This window comes from Polyodon spathula, chromosome 19 (genome assembly GCF_017654505.1).
Source record: "Polyodon spathula isolate WHYD16114869_AA chromosome 19, ASM1765450v1, whole genome shotgun sequence".
NCBI lineage: Eukaryota > Metazoa > Chordata > Actinopteri > Acipenseriformes > Polyodontidae > Polyodon > Polyodon spathula.
In genome coordinates this window covers 26,892,993-26,912,364 of record NC_054552.1, presented here as the reverse complement: position 1 = coordinate 26,912,364, position 19,372 = coordinate 26,892,993, and the positions used below count along the sequence as shown (strand labels likewise).

The 19,372-nt window shown below is 34.4% G+C and overlaps 1 protein-coding gene across 1 annotated transcript; it reads right to left on the bottom strand.

Moving 5' to 3' along the window:
• Positions 1-138: 138 nt before the first annotated feature.
• On the bottom strand, positions 139-8,749 carry LOC121294960 (myelin expression factor 2-like). Its single transcript, XM_041219216.1, has 18 exons — positions 8,574-8,749; positions 7,595-7,803; positions 6,549-6,601; positions 5,138-5,145; positions 4,892-4,985; positions 4,489-4,677; positions 3,837-3,990; positions 3,547-3,596; positions 3,058-3,118; positions 2,553-2,666; positions 2,198-2,251; positions 1,999-2,097; positions 1,774-1,869; positions 1,597-1,692; positions 1,274-1,342; positions 801-991; positions 670-721; positions 139-518 (listed from the first exon to the last, which is right to left on the bottom strand). The coding sequence occupies exons 1-18, from the start codon at positions 8,687-8,689 to the stop codon at positions 355-357; spliced, it is 1,869 nt and encodes a 622-aa protein (XP_041075150.1). The 5' UTR covers positions 8,690-8,749; the 3' UTR covers positions 139-354.
• Between the last annotated feature and the right edge of the window lie 10,623 nt (positions 8,750-19,372).

The window sequence follows — 19,372 nt, the reverse complement described above, 5'->3', positions numbered from 1 at the left end:
TAAACCATTAAAAGAATAAAATACAGTTGAGTCCTGGCATATTTTCTGATATGACGTGTGAGGAAAGATACAACACACCATGTTATTTACTTTTTTTTTTTAATTGTGTAAACTGAAAAAACAAGACATAACACTGATAAAAAAAAATTAAAACCCACTATTTATTCATTCAATTAAACAAAACTGCCATAATACAAACAAATGTAAAGGTTTTGACAAATCAGACAGCCCTATACATACATCCAGTTTTAAAGGCTGGTGAGTACTGGCAGACTTATGATGGTACAACAGAGAACAGACTTGCAGGAAAGGAATTAAGGGGGAAAAAAAAAAAAAAACAGCATTTCTAAATGGTTATGCGTTACGATCCATCCGAACATCTACCTCTCTTCCATTGATCCTTGTGCCATTCATAATTCTACAAGCATTTTCTGCACTTTCTGGTGAATCAAAACGAACCGTACCACAACCTTTAGATCTTCCATTCTCCATTTTAATTTCTGCAAACATAACTTGACCTGTGAAGTACAAACAACAAAAGTAATTAACCTCTTTCGAATAAACTGAGTAAGTTGGGGGAAATCAAATTTACCACAACCCAGACCTTCATAATGAATTTGTGAAATTGCAATCTCAGGCATAGATTAAATTAAGCTTTAAAATGCTTACCACAATGGATGAAGTTTTCTTTCAACTTCTGCCAGGTAAGATCAAATGGAAGCTGAAATGAACAAAATCTGTTACTATAACCCTACTAAGAAAATACATAACATTCAAATATGTGCAGTACTTTTACTTACATTTCTGACAAAAATCTGGCAACCCTTGCTACCAGATCCTCTGTCTGACTTTCCTCCCCCCATAGGGCCAGATCCAAAACCACTGAAGCCACGATTCATATCCATACCACCACCACCACCACCCATTCGATCATAACTGGAGCTCATGCGGTCCATACCCATTCCAACTCCCATGCTGTTCATTCCACTACCTAAAAGTAAAAACACATGCATTACACATTTCATTATATTGCAGATGCTTTAATTCAAGAAAACAACTTTCTGGTTTCTCACACATTGTATTGCATGGCAATATAACATCACTTTCCCAAAGTCACAATGCCTCTGTACATGTAACAATGTGAGTGCTTTACTTCAATGCATGTATATGTAATGGATTTTTAGAATGACTCATCTACATTACCCAAAAAAGAAAAAAAAAGTGAGAAAGCAAAAGTGTATTAACATTAAAAATGGAAAAAATGAAGGGATACCTAATCCATGTGCCATTAGACTCATGCCAGCACTACCCATTCCACCTCCAAATCCTCCCATTCCTCCTCCTGATGAAGAAAATGAACTAACAGTCAATTCAGGATCGATAATTAAAATACTTGTCAAAACCTATAATTTTGATGGATCAGACAGAAAACATATGTTTACATGTGCTAGCCCAATTAATACAAATATCATTTAATAAACAAAACAAGGAAATCTAGCAACAATTTGAGAAAACAAGTTGATGCTGAAATGTATGTCAAATGAAAATAACATTTGCGTGACTCAATGAGGAGTTTTAATACCAACATATTCTTACCCATTGCTCCAAAAGACTCTCCGTACCCTCGGTTCATAGGCAAATCACTTCTGCTGAAATCTCTATCCATGCCACTTATTCCCGAACGATGCATATCTGAAATAATTATTTATATAAATAAGAAGAAGAAGAAGAAGAAGAAGAAGAAGAAGAATCTTTAACAGGGATACATCTTACCTCCCATGCCACTGCCCATTCTGCCACTCATTCCCCCCATGCCACTGCCCACTCCACCCATACCAGTGCCCAGGTTTCCTCTATAATCATCCATTCCTGTAAAACACAAAGTAATTGTTATTCAACCACTAGTTCTACAGATACTGCTAGTCGAAACATGCAGGACACTTTGTTGAACAAAGTAGCAATAGCATGATTTTATCAAACAAAAGCCCTGGAACTTACCCCCCATCCTTCCAATAGGTGCCAAGTCCCTGCCTCCATAGCCTCCCATGTTGCTTATCCCATCCATCCCACCGCCATATCCACCACTACCACTAACTCCTACAAAGGCAGGATTTCATTCTTAGGATGTGTGGAATACGAGTGATCAAATAAACACACACAAATAAATGCAACTTTAATATATACAATGGTAACCCACCTGTTCCCATCCTGCTCATACCACCAAAACCAGGTCTATCCATTCCACTCATAGCTTTGAAGATAGAAATTTAAAAAAAAAACGAAAAATCAGTCAAATCTGTCATGAACTACAAAACAAGTAAACAACCTGATTCATCAGAAGAGAAACATGTATTCCCCAAATCATCCCGTATAGTGACCAGTATAGAAATTAGAGAAAAGCTCCAACATATGTGCACTTGGTCACATGACTAATACAGATGTGGCTATGTTTACAAAATGAAATATTAGTGTGACAGCACCTGCCTATATGAAAACCATTTCAAGTCTGTAAATGCATTTTTCCAATGTATTCTAATTTCAAATATACCTACCCCCAGGGCCCATGTTTCCCATTCCTCCTCCTCCTCCACTTCCTCCACTCAACCTGTTTGCATTAATTGGTTGACCTCCAGGTCCAAGACCCAATCCAATACCACTGAGCCCACCTAAGACAGCATTATTATTATTATTATTATTATATTACTTGTACTTCATTTACATCACAAAAAAACATCACTCCACAACTATCGTAGCAAAAGACAATGCCCCCTTGATTACTGACCACAAAATAAAAGTATGTTTCCTGTATTCCCCCACACTTATACTCTCAAGAGTAAAGTTTATAAGAATGTTTTTAACAAATAAAAGAAAACTACACTACTGGTAAATTGTGTTGATGCTCTGACGATGGTCGACCGAAACGTAAGCTCTTTTCTGTTTTATTTCTTTTAAACAATAAAGTGAGATTTTGCATAATGCAGTGTGTAGGATTTTTATATTACTTCTGTTGTGATGAAAGATAACATCTAGACTAAATCAGATAAAGGCCATACTTACGAGGCAACTGAGGTGTTTTTTCTATTGGACGGAAGTCATCATGAGGAATAGACTTGTCATCCTAAAATCCAGAATTAAATGTGATGGTTAAAGTTAGTAACCCCCAAGCGTATAACTTTCTGCAATCAAATATAGTAATCTCACACTGCCTGCATACATGACTTCAGGACATTCTAAACTACCTGGCACTGTGTTAATGCATTGTTAAATAGAGAGAGAAAGGGTTAAGGATTTAAAAAATGTGTCTAAGATGGAAAATAAGTAAGGGAAAAGCAAAAAGGTGCACACAAGGTATAATGTAAGGAACGAAGGAATAAGAATCAAAGAAATAAAGATTAGGGAAAAAATGTATCAAAGTAACCATTTTTGAAATATAATACTGTTGTACTATGTATGTTGTTCAAAGAGGTGAAGGGTTTAGAGCACTGTCATAGAAACTGAAAAGTGTGATATCTTAAGGTTTTTACGTTATATAAAAAATAAACTTACCATCTTTACATGCATAGGCCTATCAAACAAAAACTGTCCATTTAACATTGCTGAGATCATAACATTAAGGAAAAACAAATGAATTAATAACTTAATTGTACCACATAATCTCATTTCTATATCTGCATGAAAGCGAAAAGGTGTACTCCAATTAGGAAATTTAGATTAAATCAGCTGCAAATTAATTTGGAGTTAGTCTCAATCATTGCTATTTCATCAAATAGTGTTATTTATAAACTATCTTCTTCTAAATTCTACCAAAAAAAAAAAAAAAAAAAGACAAAGGATACAGATGGCCTGCACTGCTTCTAGGGCTTGATCAAAAGTAACAGTTCCCATTCCGCGACTTTTGCCCTCCTTGTCTTCTTTGACATCTGCTCTTTTAACTGTTCCAGCCATGCCAAACACCTCCTTAAGCTTTTTCCATCCAACTTTGAAATCAAGCTTTAAAAACAAAGACTATTTTAGTTTGATCAGTGACAAACATAACCCGTCAAGTAATTCACAAAGACCTTCACTACTCAAAAGTTTGGAAACAAATGGTCTGACGAATGGCTGGGAGTGAAATATCTTGGCATCCCTTGGTATTAGCTCCCATAAATGGGTTTCTGCAATGGGTTGCTCAAAATACAATAAACACTTCAGAAATCTATTGGGGGTAAAGTGAAGAACACGTCTCTCATCCAGACATTCTTCATGTTATTTCGGTGTACTAGACAGTTAGCTCATTAAAATATTTTGCCTATTTTTGAAAAGGGGACAATGATCTACTTAATGATACCAAGATATTTGGAATGCAAGGGGTGTGTGAGTGGGGTAAAAATAAATGACCCACTGCCAGTCATCCCACATGCAAGTGGGAAATACAGGTGGTTATTCCAATAACAGGAGATAAGAAATGCTTAAATTAAACGATATGTGAGGTTGAATGCATTTGCTTACATTGGCAACAAACACTGTTGTTCCAAGCCTTCCATCTTGTAATCCACTGATGATTTCAGGGGGAATATTTGGATTATTAGCAATAGAAGGTGGCAGGTTCATTACACCAGGTCCCCCATCTTGCCCACGTCCACCTGGGAACAATCCAGTACGCTGTAGCATCCTACGAGCATGTTCGCCATCAGGATCCTGCAAAATTCAGTGTAGATCAGAGTCAGGTACTGCTAGATTTGTATTTAATTCAGCCATAGGGATCATTTCTACAGCTCAGAAGAATTTAATATGCAGGTTTAGCAGTTATGCCACTTGCTTGTAAGTTTGATAGCTCAATATCCTTGCACAATGGTTTCAATTGTTAAAGACTAAACAGGACTACAAAAGTTTCAAAAGGAAATTTCCGTACCTCTTTGATGTTGAGTGGTCTTCCACTGAGATCATATTTGTTCATAACATCTATTGCCTTCTTTACAAACTCTTCATCTTTGAACTCTACAACACTAAACAGGCAATATTTATTTTAGATACATACAATAAACACTTTGATAAAAACATTTATAAAAACTCAAAGAAACCCTAAACACCATCAACAGACTACTAGTTTAGTTAAATAATAAACACAAAACAATTAGAAGTATATTTAAAAACTTACCCACAACCCTGCAGCGTTATGGTGTGTTCACAAGGGTACAAAAAGAAAGAAAAAGAGAACGTCATTTTTGTAAGAGTGAACTAACCATGTTTCTCCAAATCTGAACAGAAAATGTTCCCAATTTGGAAATTTCTACAAATCATTTAAAGAATTTAGTGTATCACCAACTTTATTCTGATGTGTAGCAAACCCAGTTCATAATTCTTTCCTGCATGACATTAACTGTTTAAGAGAGCTTTTAAACATCATGTTCAACATTCTTAATAAGGCTCTCTTTTCCCGTACATTTGTGGGAAATTCTGGACATTTACTCTTTTTTTTCTTTTAACTGGACTATCAATACGTAAACATTTCTCAAATAGTTATATAACCAAGGCAATTGTTAGTATTATCCCTAATTCTTGCTCACTGGGCCTTACAATGGATCGCTAAAACAATGTACATGTATCAATGGAGGAGTGCGAACCATGGTTACCTTACCTTTTATAGCATTATTATCACTAGTCACTTTTCATTGAATTTATATTTTCTGTTTTTTATGCAGATGTTTCAAAGACAACGCTAAAGTTGCTGCTGCTTATAATGGTTTCTAATCACTTCAGGTGTTGTGGTTTAAACTTACAACATTGATCCATCTGCAATCAGACCATCAGACCTAATTATGTCGTATTTGAGATATCTGCATAACCAAAATGAATGTACCCTAAGCGAAGAACCTACAGAATGTTAGTTTAACAAATGACCAGTAATAATGTCAGTAACACAATGCATATTATTTAAAGCACCAGTTAACACTCCTTTAAAAGTACTAATATTTTCATACAACTTTCAAATGTTACTAAGAATAATAAAAAAAATGTAAAAAAAAAAACAAAAAAAAAAAAACACAGAATGCTTAATCACACATTTTTTTTAAATTTGACATTCAGAATGATTTTTTGCTTTTAAAAACAGTCAATGAACGTACACAGGTCCAACTTTTAAAAATCTAAAAGCATGACAGGACTTGTAAACTTAAAAAGTCTGTTTGCTTATTTAAACTATGAAACAAGTTCTGACAAATGAAACATCCATTGGAAAAATGTAACTGTAGAAGCCAACTGAACCACTAACTGAAAACTACAACAACAAAAACTGTAATGTGCTTAATGGAAAAACGAAATGCTTTCTATGTTGGCAAGGTTTTCTAGAATCCAATTATACAGCATCAACCAGCCAGCCCTGCTGACAAAAGGTCACAAAATACAGCCAACTAAACAGTCCAAATACCTTACCAGTGTATAAAGCAATTCACAAAATAACATTTTATACAAATAAAACCAGAAGTGTCATTACCTTGTACAGTACGTGATATAATGAAAACTGCCGAGGACATTAAACCCTCCAGCAGCATGTTGTCCATATCACTTACCCTTGACTTTCCTTCAGCATCCTTAAAGAGCTCCACGTATGTAACCTCACCAACTACATGAGACATACAAAGGGAAAATACCAAAAAACAATGCATTTAAAAACACCAGACTTCACTTCACTGTTGCCCTTGGCACAACTCTACAGACAGAAAAGCCTACATTATTCACCAATCAATCAATCCAGACCAACATATCCACCTGACAGTAACCATGACATTCAGTTTATTTTCTGGGATATTTATCAGTCAGAATATGAAAGAAAAACAGCTATATTCAGCCTTAAACATAAACATTTCTCTCAATGTGTCCAGCATGATATAGTTGGTGAACAAGTTACCACAGTTAAACTGCTCATAAGCTTTTAAGACACATTTTAACCCTTAACTGTTTTAAAGGTGACCTTCCACCACAAACAGTTTGCAGGAAATTACTTTTAAATTACCAAAGATTAGTGTAGGCACAGCAAGGCACACAATTCATAAGTTATTTTCAGTGAAGTACATCTGTCACCTTACAACAGATACAACAAGATTTGATCAAATTACCAATTTATGCTGTTCGTGTTCTGTATTGATGTTCAGTGAACATTTAGGGGTTACATTGTTTTGAACCTGTCAGTACTGTACACAAAAACCATTTACAAAATAAACTCCAACACACACTTAACAAAAGTACATATGCAAAAAGAAAATTAAATCCATATAATACAACCATTTTCCCTAAAGTCTAAGGTATGTACATCAACAATCACACCCCTAATAGAAAAAGTTACCAAATGAATTTCCCTAAAAAACACAATTACCCTCTGATGATCTTCTAAACACTAGCAAATTAAATACCTTCAAAATCTTTTTATTTTACTAATCATCTGCACAAATGATTTTACACTTAACATCAAATTTCACCTCCTTACTTCTGAACCACTGCAGTGTTCACATTTTGAACCAGGAGTAATACCAACAGAAACACCTTTAGTTAAGTGATGGACAAATACCAGCCGTAGTAAGTCCTATTAATCTTTGGTTCCTTGGCTTTCAAAAGTTACCTTTCTCTCTCATAAGATCTTTAATGGCTTGCCATTTCATGTCGTACGGGATATTGCTAATAAACACTCTGTTTCGATGAGTCCCCTTCTTCTCTCCAGAGCCTGCATTCCTGTCTTTGGAATAAGGTTGAAATCTGCTTTTCTTGTTCAGATTTGATTTCTCTTTCAGTGTCGACTGCTCCTTGGGGGTTTCCTCACTCTCAGTAGTTCTAGGGAAAAAAGAAAACAAAAACACAACATTTAGGCCATCCCTCTCTCTCACGTACAATTATAGCCTTGCAGCCCATTCCCTGAACTGCAAAAACTGACTTTATCCTGACAGCTGACAGGGTTTTGTTTCCACAGCCTCATCCATAAACAGCACCGCGGTGCTTGACCTACATTTTGCACGGAACCATTATCTCTTCTGCCTTGCTCGGCGAGTACGTCAAATGTCTTAAAAATTACATTAGCCAAGCCTTACGCTTTATCTTATATTTAAATATACATGATGAAGCGTTAAAAAAAAAAAAAAAAATAATAATAATAATAATAATACAGCTAACCACAAAACCCTGACCAGGACACCCAAGTAACTGCCGTTAAACACCTCGTTTAAATAACTAGAATAACGGCAGTAATGAATGGATTAACCGGCTATGCATTCAAGAAAACCGCTCAATTTAGATTATTCTGGTATAAACGCTGTATTATTGATGATAATGTCAAAATACAGCCCGCGTCACGGCGTGCACAAGCACTAGCACGCTACCCAATGTCACTTGACAAAACGCCAAACAATAATTTTGTCTCCTCTATAATACTTTGCAAAATGCTTTCGCACTGTATCATGGACAAAGTTTTAAAAGAACACACCATTGTATATTTCATTACTAATGGTAATCAAGTATAGGCCTCGACTACCCTTTCGAATCCACCTGAAATTCCTCCCATCACCCACTCGCTCGAATAACTGCTATTAGAAATAAGAGAAAGTTACGTTTTAACGCCATTGGTGTTGTTTTCCGGTTCCTGCTCGTTTTGAATCTCGGTTATGGCTATTTGTGCTGCTTCTTCTTGTTGTTCTTGTTGTTCGACTTCTACAATCGCAGCCATTGTCGTTTTTTTTTTCCTCCAGTTCTGCGCGTCTGTCTCCTTTTTCCTGCGCAGTTTGAATCGGCTCCCTAGGCTGAAATGGTTTTTATCGCGAGAGTTTGGCGAGAACTTTCATAAACCGAACAGGGCAACCAGATCACCGGATCTTTTTTCGTGGATGCGCCATTTGCGTAAGTCTGAGAGTCACGCCACCTGTTTTGACGTGTAATTTTTAAACAAATTAAAACAGCGTTGAATTTATCTTTTTTTGGATAGTTTTTACTCTTTTATATAAAGTATTAGAAATGAATGCACACTGTCATTATAATAAACTGCAAGATAGATTTAAGCATCACAACGTTTTATTACCCTTCCTCCCTTTTGTCATAATTTGCTTTTCCCATATTCCTCGCGTCTCTTTTCTGCAATTGCGGTGTTTGTATCTTATTGCAAATATATATATATATATATATATATATATATATATATATATATATATATATATATATATATATATATATATATATATATATATATATATATATATATATATATATATATATATATATATATATATATATGCCAGTTTATTTAATCCACTTAAAAATAGCCTGTTATCACAGTAACAGTGACTTTAAACAGGTTTTGTTTTGTGTATTTGTTCTCGGGTTTTGTGCAATTAGTATAATGTGTATCATGTTACAGATTGTTAATAACGTAAACTACCTGTTTTTTAAAAAATTGCATTAGACAGTGTCTGTGTCACAAAATTCACACTGGCAGTGTTTGTAGCCTATATCGATTTGGTGCGTTTTATTGTAATTAATTATAAAAAACCTTTGGAGGTGTAGGATATTTAAACTAGACTGTTGAGCAAAGCTCTTTTAGTAGAACATCGTTAGATGGATCAAATCTGGAGAGGTGTTTTCATGGAGAAAATGGGTTCACAGGTGTTTTGTAGATCTCATTTCTTGAGGAAGACCAGAGCATTTACTATTTAATATATGTTTGTTTTATGAAACCTCTTACCAGTAGATAAGCACCTATAGACACCCAACAAACATTTTCAAAATGAATAGGAGGCAAACCTACCAATTGAAACACATGCAGGTTACATTTATTAGTAATGTCACTGCAGCTCAAGATCTTAAGAGTAACAAATACAAATTAAATTCTGTTTGGAAAATACACACATGTTTCCAAAGCACTTGTTCATAAGGCCAGGATGAAATGTCAACATGAAACCATAAGCTAAAAATAAATAACAGGGTGAATGTACAACAAAGCAACTGTACCAAATGGCATTGACAGGTGTGGATTTTAAGCAAGTACTCTGTCTAGGACTGACTTTGCTGCAATGAATAGTAGATTACTGAATCCAAAGGCTTCCAAAGGGGTAGCCTGTATCTGCATGCAGTGTTTAATTATATATTACTCAACTAACACTATACAATTATGTCAAAATGAAGTCAAATGGACAAACTGCTGGGCCACCAAAAAGAAACCAGTAGCACTTTGAATGATTAAATAATAATGATGCCTCAGCATGGGTCTAATTGGGCATCTTGCAGACTGAGCTTTTATGGGCCTAATTCCTTTCTGAGTCAATAGCTCACTCCTAGCATTTCTGTAATGGTTCATTTGGAATGGCTCCAGCAAAGTGTTATTTCATTTCTGAAGAAATGCATGCAGGTGTCGCTGGGCAGAGCTCGAAAGGACACTAGTGGTTCGCCAATCCTTGTGTATTTTATTTACAAGCTGGAACTTCACTGTGTTCATAATGCTGTCACCTAATTATAATACCATATACTGCTTCTAATTTAAGGTAATGCAAATTTCCCAACTTGTGTTGGTAGAAGACGGTTTGGTTTCTATCCAGCTATTTAATATGCAAAGTGACAGGCATTGCATTATGTGTATTTCCTATTAATTTCACTCCAGCAGGAAGAGCCTTGCCAGTTGCCAAAGTTAATTTATGTTAATGTACAGAGAGGATCTTTCCCAAATCATTAATTGCAGTACTAGTTTTGATTATTGGATATTGCATAGTCCTTTTAATAAAATGTCTTTAAGTAGGTTCTTCTAATATAGTTTGTGCTGCATTTAGTGAGTTTATTGTTATGGGCCAGTCAAGATGTGTGTATCTCCTACTGCAGCACAGTGCCCCCTAGGGCCATACTGATGCATTGATTCTGTCTAAGAGGGAAGAGCCCCTACTGAAACACAGACAGCTCTCCATGCACTGCTGCTCTGATTACCTTCCGAGATTTTACAAGACACAAGGGGATATATGTGTTAGCAAAAATATGTGATACTTGTATATCAGGCAGGATAGCATTTAAGGCATCCAGATCTGGTAAAGTATTGTTTTTGCTGGGTGTAGTGTATGGCTGGGTCCCACAATTGTCCTTGCCTCTAGATTCTGTCCCTAGATTCAGGTTTATATAAAGTGGGATACATGCCAATCTGCCTAAATGCCAGCCTGCTTTCAAATTCTGAACATCCAGCAGCTTATTGCTTAACAGCACTTCACTGGGGTAAACAAGGAATCTGAAACAGCTTTTGAATGTGGTCTCAGCTGTTAAAGGTACCTTTTAACATATTTTAGATAGAAGAGTATGTCATGTCTATTGGGTTTGTGTTTTGTTCATAATATAACGTGTACAGTAAAACTCAAACAGTTAACACTGCTTTTTCTTTGTAATGCACAAATAAATATACAAGTTTTTTCAGTGACAGGTAATGTATCTATTTCAATGATAGTTTCCCCATTTATATATATATATATATATATATATATATATATATATATATATATATATATATATATATGAGTATATCAAAAGATTTCAAATGTTTACAGAGTTATATATATATAATATATATATATATATATATATAGATTATATATATATATATATTATGTTGATCATTAATGAACATTTCTGTACAGTGGGTGTTGTCGAGTGATTTAAAACGAGACATTTTGTGTTTGAATTGAAAGTCGTCATCTCAAGTAGTCGAATGGGTCAAAGTTCAAGTCCTTTAGACGTCAGTACTGTGGTAGTATGCCTTTTTTTAGAATGGTTCAGGATGCAAATATAGCCTTCATCCATGTATTATATGTGAGTGTGTATTGTAGCATAAAACAAATAAAACAGGAAAAAGATAAGTGTAACTCCATCGCGTACTATACTGGAAAAAAAAAAATTCTAATGGTTCAAATCCCTCATGGAATGCTACCGATCTTGCCTGAGGACCCACAGTGCTGCACTGGCTTCATTCTCCCTCTGGTGTTTTGTAGGAAAGTCAGTTGGGATACTTTCGCATTAATTCACTTCTGCACTGAGGTGACATTTGAATTAGGCTTTCAAAAATGTGTTGAAAAAACAAGGGTAAAATTGCAATTTTGCATTAACATGACATCTCTACTGTTTCTTAAACTTTACATAGCCATAAGAAACAAAGCCAAATAATTAGCACAATAAGTGGACTACTGCACAGCCTCAGGTTGTGATCAGAAGAACCATACTACTTAAAAAAATAAAAAATAAAAAAGTAACACTTTAGGTATCTGTTATAAGTGATTAAAACAATCTATAAGCGTTATTAATTATAATAACATTATAGAATATGATTAGAAAAAAAATTCACGCTATTATTCTACACATTTGCTATTGTTTTTTGCTATTGTTTATTATCAGTTATAACGCATATAGTCTGTAGCTTTGCTTTTGCAATAGTTATGATACATAAGTAAACAATGGCAAAAGTAAATTTATTTATTTTTTGCTATGGTTTATAATCACTTATAATTGATACCTAAACTAAAAAAAACGTGTGACTTATTAAATTGTGCAGTTTGTCTGATTGCTCTTTAATCTTGTGTGTGTGTGTGAGTGTATCTATATATATATATGTATATGTATATATATATATATATATATATATATATATATATATATATATATATATATATGTGTGTGTGTATATATATATATATATATATATATATATATATATATATATATATATATATATATATGTGTGTGTGTGTGTGTGTGTGTGTGTGTGTGTGTATATATATATATATATATAATGACAGGAGTTTCTTAGGCTTTCAGGTGGCAGCTAATTGATTGCAAGGGGCATCTGATAATGAGCTTTTAACTAGAAATCACAATTCAATATGAAAAGTGACTCTGATTAATTAAAACACAAACTCAATATATTGTTGAATTTAGGTTGTCTTAAATTTACAAACACCCATTCTTCCTTGCCAGCACTTGATAGAAAGTGACAAGTAAGACAGCCAATTGGCAAACGTATCAATTTAAAAAGAAATAAAATAAATAATGAGCCATTATGAAAACAACCACATAAACAACATACAATAGTAAAAAGCTGTAGTGCTATTGCAGGGGTAAGTAAACACACTGGAGAGGCTGATGCTCAGCATGCTGCTCACAGATTATGAAAGGTGAGGGCTAGATAGAATGGCTGAATCATAATGAAGTTGAATGAGACAGGCTGTAAATCCCGAGCATCATTCGCTTGACTCAGAATCTGGGATTTCTGACTTTGTGAATATAGCCAGTGAGCTGTGGCTCGTCTCATTGCATGAAACACCCTTTTATCCTCTCCTGAGCACTGAAGCTCAGACTCTGAATGCCAAACTACTACAACATTGGATCAGACTTGGTCTTCAAATATTACAGAACTAAAAGGCTGTACAAGGATCAGTTTAAGAGCTATTTAATTATATTGCCTTGGAACTAATGTTTAGTGTGGTTTGCAACAAGTCTGTAGGATTGAAACCAGAATTAAGGTAAGCTGCATGCCATTTATATCAGGTTATTTGTAAGCATTTGCTGTTACAAAAAAGCATGGTCATTTTTAGCTTGCCATTCACTTATAAGCAGGTACAGTTCTTAAATCGCATAATTTCTCATATCACATATTTGCAAATCTTATTATTTTACTTTATTTGTGGTGTTTTCTGCCTAGCATTATCTAAAGGGAAGGAGGTTAAGGTTGGAAGTGAACATATGACTTCACAATCAGAGTAAAAGAATTACAACCACTTTTTAAAAGCACATCTGTAAATGCAGTCTGTACAGAGATAATACTGGTAAGTAGTTTGCGTTAATAGTTTGTATTGAGTACTATAAGTATTAGTTTGAAAGTTTTAACAGGTTTAAAACCTGATTAAATATAACCCAAATATATAGGTAATCCATACACATGGTTTATCATGGCATGTCACAATCTGCACAGGCATTTTCAGTTTAAAATTAAATGTAACTCTTTGTTACAAGGAACTGTTTAAAGATACTGTAGGAGTTTATATTTAATGGGGGCAATTTGAAGCAGGTAATTTGCAATTGTAAGCTACAGTATTATATATACATGTTAATGTTAAGATCACAAATTGATTAGTATTAAAGTAATCCAGCCAAAAATTGTATGATTCCTCCTAGAATTATCCAGGAAATTCTATTAGAGGTTATAATTAGCTACATAATCAACAAGTATTAGCCTGTGTCTAACCTGAATTGTCTTAATATTTCTTCTGGTCAGGATAGGGATGTAAGTAATGAAATTAATTTCTTATGACATTTTTGCAACAAGCATTTATCAACAAGTTGAAATTGTAAAACATTCTTACTTCTAAAATAAAGAGTCAAGATGTCTTGCTTCATAAATGTCCACAATTGCTTTTTGATATACAGCAACAGCTTTGCTAATTTCCAGCTTTTGGTAAAACCTGCTTTTTATTATTATTATTTTTTTAATAGGTGAACCAACAGCATTACCCTAAGCATCATGAAGAAGCTTTACTCTCATTATGTGTAACGGATACTTGTACAACTCTACGCCCATTATGAACAGCAATGAAATGACAGCTTATTCTCTGACAATGGAGCAGAAGACAGCCTTCGCATTGGTGGGGATGCTCTTCATTTTCCTGGGACTCCTGATTGTCCGATGCTTTAAGATCTTGCTTGACCCCTACAGCAGCATGCCCTCATCCACATGGGCAGATGGGGTGGAAGGACTTGAGAAGGGGACATTTGAGTATGTGCTTACATAACACAATGAAAACAAACAAAACAACATTGCTGATTTACAAATCATGTTTCTGTCATTAGCTACAATAAAACACAATGCTGCAGGTTCATTAGGCTTTTAATGGATTGGGAGCTTACAACTGTATCACTATTTATCTATTTACTCACAAATCACTGGTAAGATGTACATATGTCGTATATACTAAGTATTTTTTTCTGTAAAACTATCAGTACTAGTTCCAGTATTTAACAGTATTCTCAGGAAAATGTTTGCTGTATTAAAATAAACAAAACAAAGAGAAAAAAAACACAAATTATACTTAATACCTAATGGACATATGTTTATTGGTGTATGGGTAAACTTAAAACCAATGTTGAAATTATCATATGTAGGTGTTTCGTGATATATATGAAAACCACCACCATTTTTTTTTCTTTATGTGGTACAGAGCTTGAAAACACTATTAAATAAACTACTATAGACATTTTATCTTATGTAAAATAGTGAAAAGTAGGTTTTCAGGATTGGGAATACTAATACGTGCCTATAGCTAAAACTACCTGTAAGGGATTTAAACAAATCAGACTGTCAACAAGGTTTACCTAAAAAAAAAAAAAAAAGTTTATTTTGTAACATTCTACATGATTGTGTGGCACTGAAGCTTTAAATGTTTAAATTCTACAAAAATTGCAATCATTCTAAGCTGGAGTTAGAGATGAATTCCCATCAGATTACAACTTTAATAATGACAAGTGAAATAAGTTTGTATTTGTTTTATTTTCACAGACCCCCTCATGACCTTGCGAGTGCCTGTGAGTTGGGTGGGAAAGCACATTGTATTTAAATTTGGATTTCATTATGACTTGTGATATATTAGCAAACTACTTGCAATTACCCACTCTGCAATTTCAGCTGACGATATTAGGAGCGTGTTGAGGATATGTCCTGCACTTTGCTACCAGTTTTGATGGGGGGGATGTGCCTTACTGTAAACCTGGGTTGGATTATGTGCCTTTATTACATGGTTACAAAATGTTTTCATAAGAATTGTATACTATAAGTGTTTGGCATGTAATGGTCTAAATGATTTCTAGCTTTTCGTGTATTACTTCCGCAAGAAATAACTATGTGGCTGTTGTATATTTGTATTAACTTTCGATATGTTCAATTAGATATGACTGATTTCTAAAATAAAGTACTCATCACGCATTATTCATGATTCAGAAAGTGCGTATTTTTTATTTATTTATTTTTTCTTTTCCCAGCGGTCAAATACAACTAGTCATAAAAAATGCACTTAAATCAAATACCTTAATTATCAAAACTTAAAACTGGACCATACTAATCAATTTAATACATCTTTATTGATTTGTGTTTCTGATCATTATAACGCGCAATGCTCTTCAGTATTAACCTTTACGAGTGAACTGTAAATCAGACTGATAATGCAAACTGTGCTGTAAATTCTGACACTGCAGAGCAGCCAGTGTGTCTGATACAATAGATTGCAACGCGTTCTTCGGAGCATTCTTCAGCCTGTCCATCACATATAATAGCCAGGCTGTGTTGTTTAGTCAAGTTACACATTTTTAGTTGTCGTTTTGAAGTGTTTAATATTGATACAAAAATGTTTGCAGTTTCTTCGAGCAAAAACGTATCACCTGGTTTACATATTCTTTAGTTTAATCCCATTGATAAATACATTTGAAATTAACATATTTAAAATATATTCGCCTATAAATTATCAGAGTGCGTTCAAAAACATTTGAAAGATCATATCAATCTATCTCTATCTATCTATCTATCTATCTATCTATCTATCTATCTATATATATATATATATATATATATATATATATATATATATATATATATATATATATATATAAAGACATGTACAAAGACATAATACATAGTATGTAGGTATAGTTATGTATTTCTTTCTTTTTTTAAACCCAGTGAAGTAAAACATGGCATTTTATAGTGTAATTAGTCAGTATGAATATACAATAATGACCTTAAAAGAAACTCATTAGAAATCTCTTCTGGCAGTTTTCCGGTTATTTGTGGTATCATATTAACTTTTCAGAACATTCACAGACTCTTTGTACAGCACGACTTCACATAAGTACTGAGTGAACCATTAGTTTGGTTGGTTTTCAAGCAAATGAGTCAAGAAAAGCACCTTGGGGTAAACAGAGCTTTCAGCTGGATTTGTATATTTAAAATTACTAATGAACATGTTGGTAAATAAAGCAATAAACTGTGGCCCAGGTTAACTAGCGCCCTAGGAAGAATTGAGGTAGCGCCCCTGAGTAAAAACGAAATAATTATGCGCTGGATGTTAAGACAAATTACAACGAACAGCTTTAAACTAGAACACAGTCCACGTTTATATTAGTGACTGTAATGTAATTTCCGTACACTCACAGACGCATTTCAATCCCACCTTAGAATTGTCGAATTGTTACCCGATTTAAAACGAATCATTCCATGTAGAAACGGCAATGCTATGATTCTATTCTGACGTCCGGACAGACACAAGCAGAATATTAATATAATCATCATAGGGCATAAAATAATAACACAAAACAACAACAACCAAAACGATTAGTTCACTCTGCTCATCGCATTGCTTTTCTCTAAAATACTAGTGAAAGCACACTCCAGTGAGACATGCAAACTTACTGGGCACAAAAAAAACAACAATTCTGTAAAATAAAATAATTACAGCTATATAAACTCCTGGTACAACGGTAACCCTGTTCTTTTTACTTTCGTAGGTGGACTTCATCACCAGCGTATGTAAATACATCAAGGACGTTCTCCCCTAATACAAGGAATCCGGTTTTAGGAAATAAATAGGCTTAATAATGAAGTACAGACAAATTCAAAGAGAACAAAAGTAACAGCACGGAATGGAGATTTACAGCAAAGACTGAGATTTTCTGATTGATTAAATTAGCTATATATCTTACACTATCGTAGGACGGTGTTATTCACACATGCTGTATGAGATGCTGTTCAATTCTAAATGAGTACTTGAATAGTTAAAACACATACAACGTTGCATATAACACGCTGTGGAATCCATGTAGCAGAATGAATGTACATACACAAAACTTGGTCAACTTATTGTAATATATAGTGCATTAGATAAAGCATATATTGAAATGTATAGTAAAACAGAATGGATATACCAATTAATAACATAAACAGACTGGATATACCACATGGCAGAATATATTTATAGTACAATACATAGCAGAATGAATATAAAAATTACCAGAAAAAGGCATATTAAAATTGATATAGCATGTAGCACAGTGGATATAATATAATTTTTGCCATTACTGTAAACTAACTTCAGCCAGCAACCAGCTAAGTTCCTCTTCACTCTGACATACATGCTCAAGTGACACATCAGGTGCTTGGTGACATGGCAAAGCTGATAGATCCAGCAAGTGGTACCTCTTGACAAAATTGATATACAAGGTGGTTTAACTTTGCTGTATGCCACATGTAACGTGTTATACTTTCTATCCATCCCACTGTGTGCTGTACACAACGTTGTGTGTGTTTCATTCTTTCAAGCACTCGTTTTCTATTGAACCTCCTCTCACATTGCTGAATTATTGGGGTTTTTTTTGTGCCCCCATTGTTTGTTGTCCTAGACTGCCACCAAAATCATTTACCCCGAACACCAGGCCGATCGTGGACCTAATTAAATTTACATTGGTCTGAAATTCAATCAAATAAAATATCCAACCCACATCGAAACCATTTATCGCATGATTTTATTATCTTTGGTGATAAAAACTTAAAAAACAAAATAACATCCACTCTCCTATAAACCAACCCGGTTCGCTATATTAAACTGGTATCTGTATATTTGTATTATTTACATGGATTTACACAGTAATGCTATTCTTGGAAGAGGTATTTTTTATTTTGTTAATCTTTAAACTGAGAGCCTGGTGTATGTATTAAATGCAGCTTGGTCATGCCCTTTCTATGAATTGTTAATTTTGGGTGTGCACCAATGGTATTTTCCAAAATCTCCTTATACAGGGACCTCTGGATACTATAAAAGACAGCTGTTGAATAACCTTGGCTCCCTATTCTAAAACATTTTAAGGAGACGACTACTGACTGAAGTCTAGGAGAGGCTGGCACAGAACACAATACCAAATCTTAAATACGTATAGGATCAAGATGTTGTCTTCTAGATAAACGTTGCAGTGAGCTAGGGAGTGTCTGAAGTAGGCAACGTAAATTATATAAATATATATATATATATTATATATATATATATATCATAATATATAGAGAGAGAGAGAGAGAGAGAGAGAGAGAGAGAGAGAGAGAGAGAGAGAGATCGCATCTGTACATCAATTGAGAAAGATAAATTTAAACACAAATTTAGTAATGGATGGAAATCATCAGAGTCCCACACGATTTCATGTTAACAGAGTGACCGACAACCATGACACAAATGCAGCTTTTCAAGAAACCAGTGATGCCCCTCCACATTATGAAGAAACATCATTTGCAGATGGGAGAAGTGGGCACAGGATAAGTTTCAGACCTGATGACAGAGCTGTATACAACAGCATCATTCACAATGAGGGT

Excerpts from the sequence above, each read along its gene's own strand:
- LOC121294960 (XM_041219216.1), bottom strand. The coding sequence starts at position 8,689 with ATGGCTGCGATTGTAGAAGTCGAACAACAAGAACAACAAGAAGAAGCA. Across the intron at positions 2,098-2,197 it reads TATGAGCAGGATGGGAACAG|GAGTTAGTGGTAGTGGTGGA; the intron begins GTGGGTTACCAT and ends CTGCCTTTGTAG. Across the intron at positions 1,870-1,998 it reads ACCTATTGGAAGGATGGGGG|GAATGGATGATTATAGAGGA; the intron begins GTAAGTTCCAGG and ends TGTGTTTTACAG.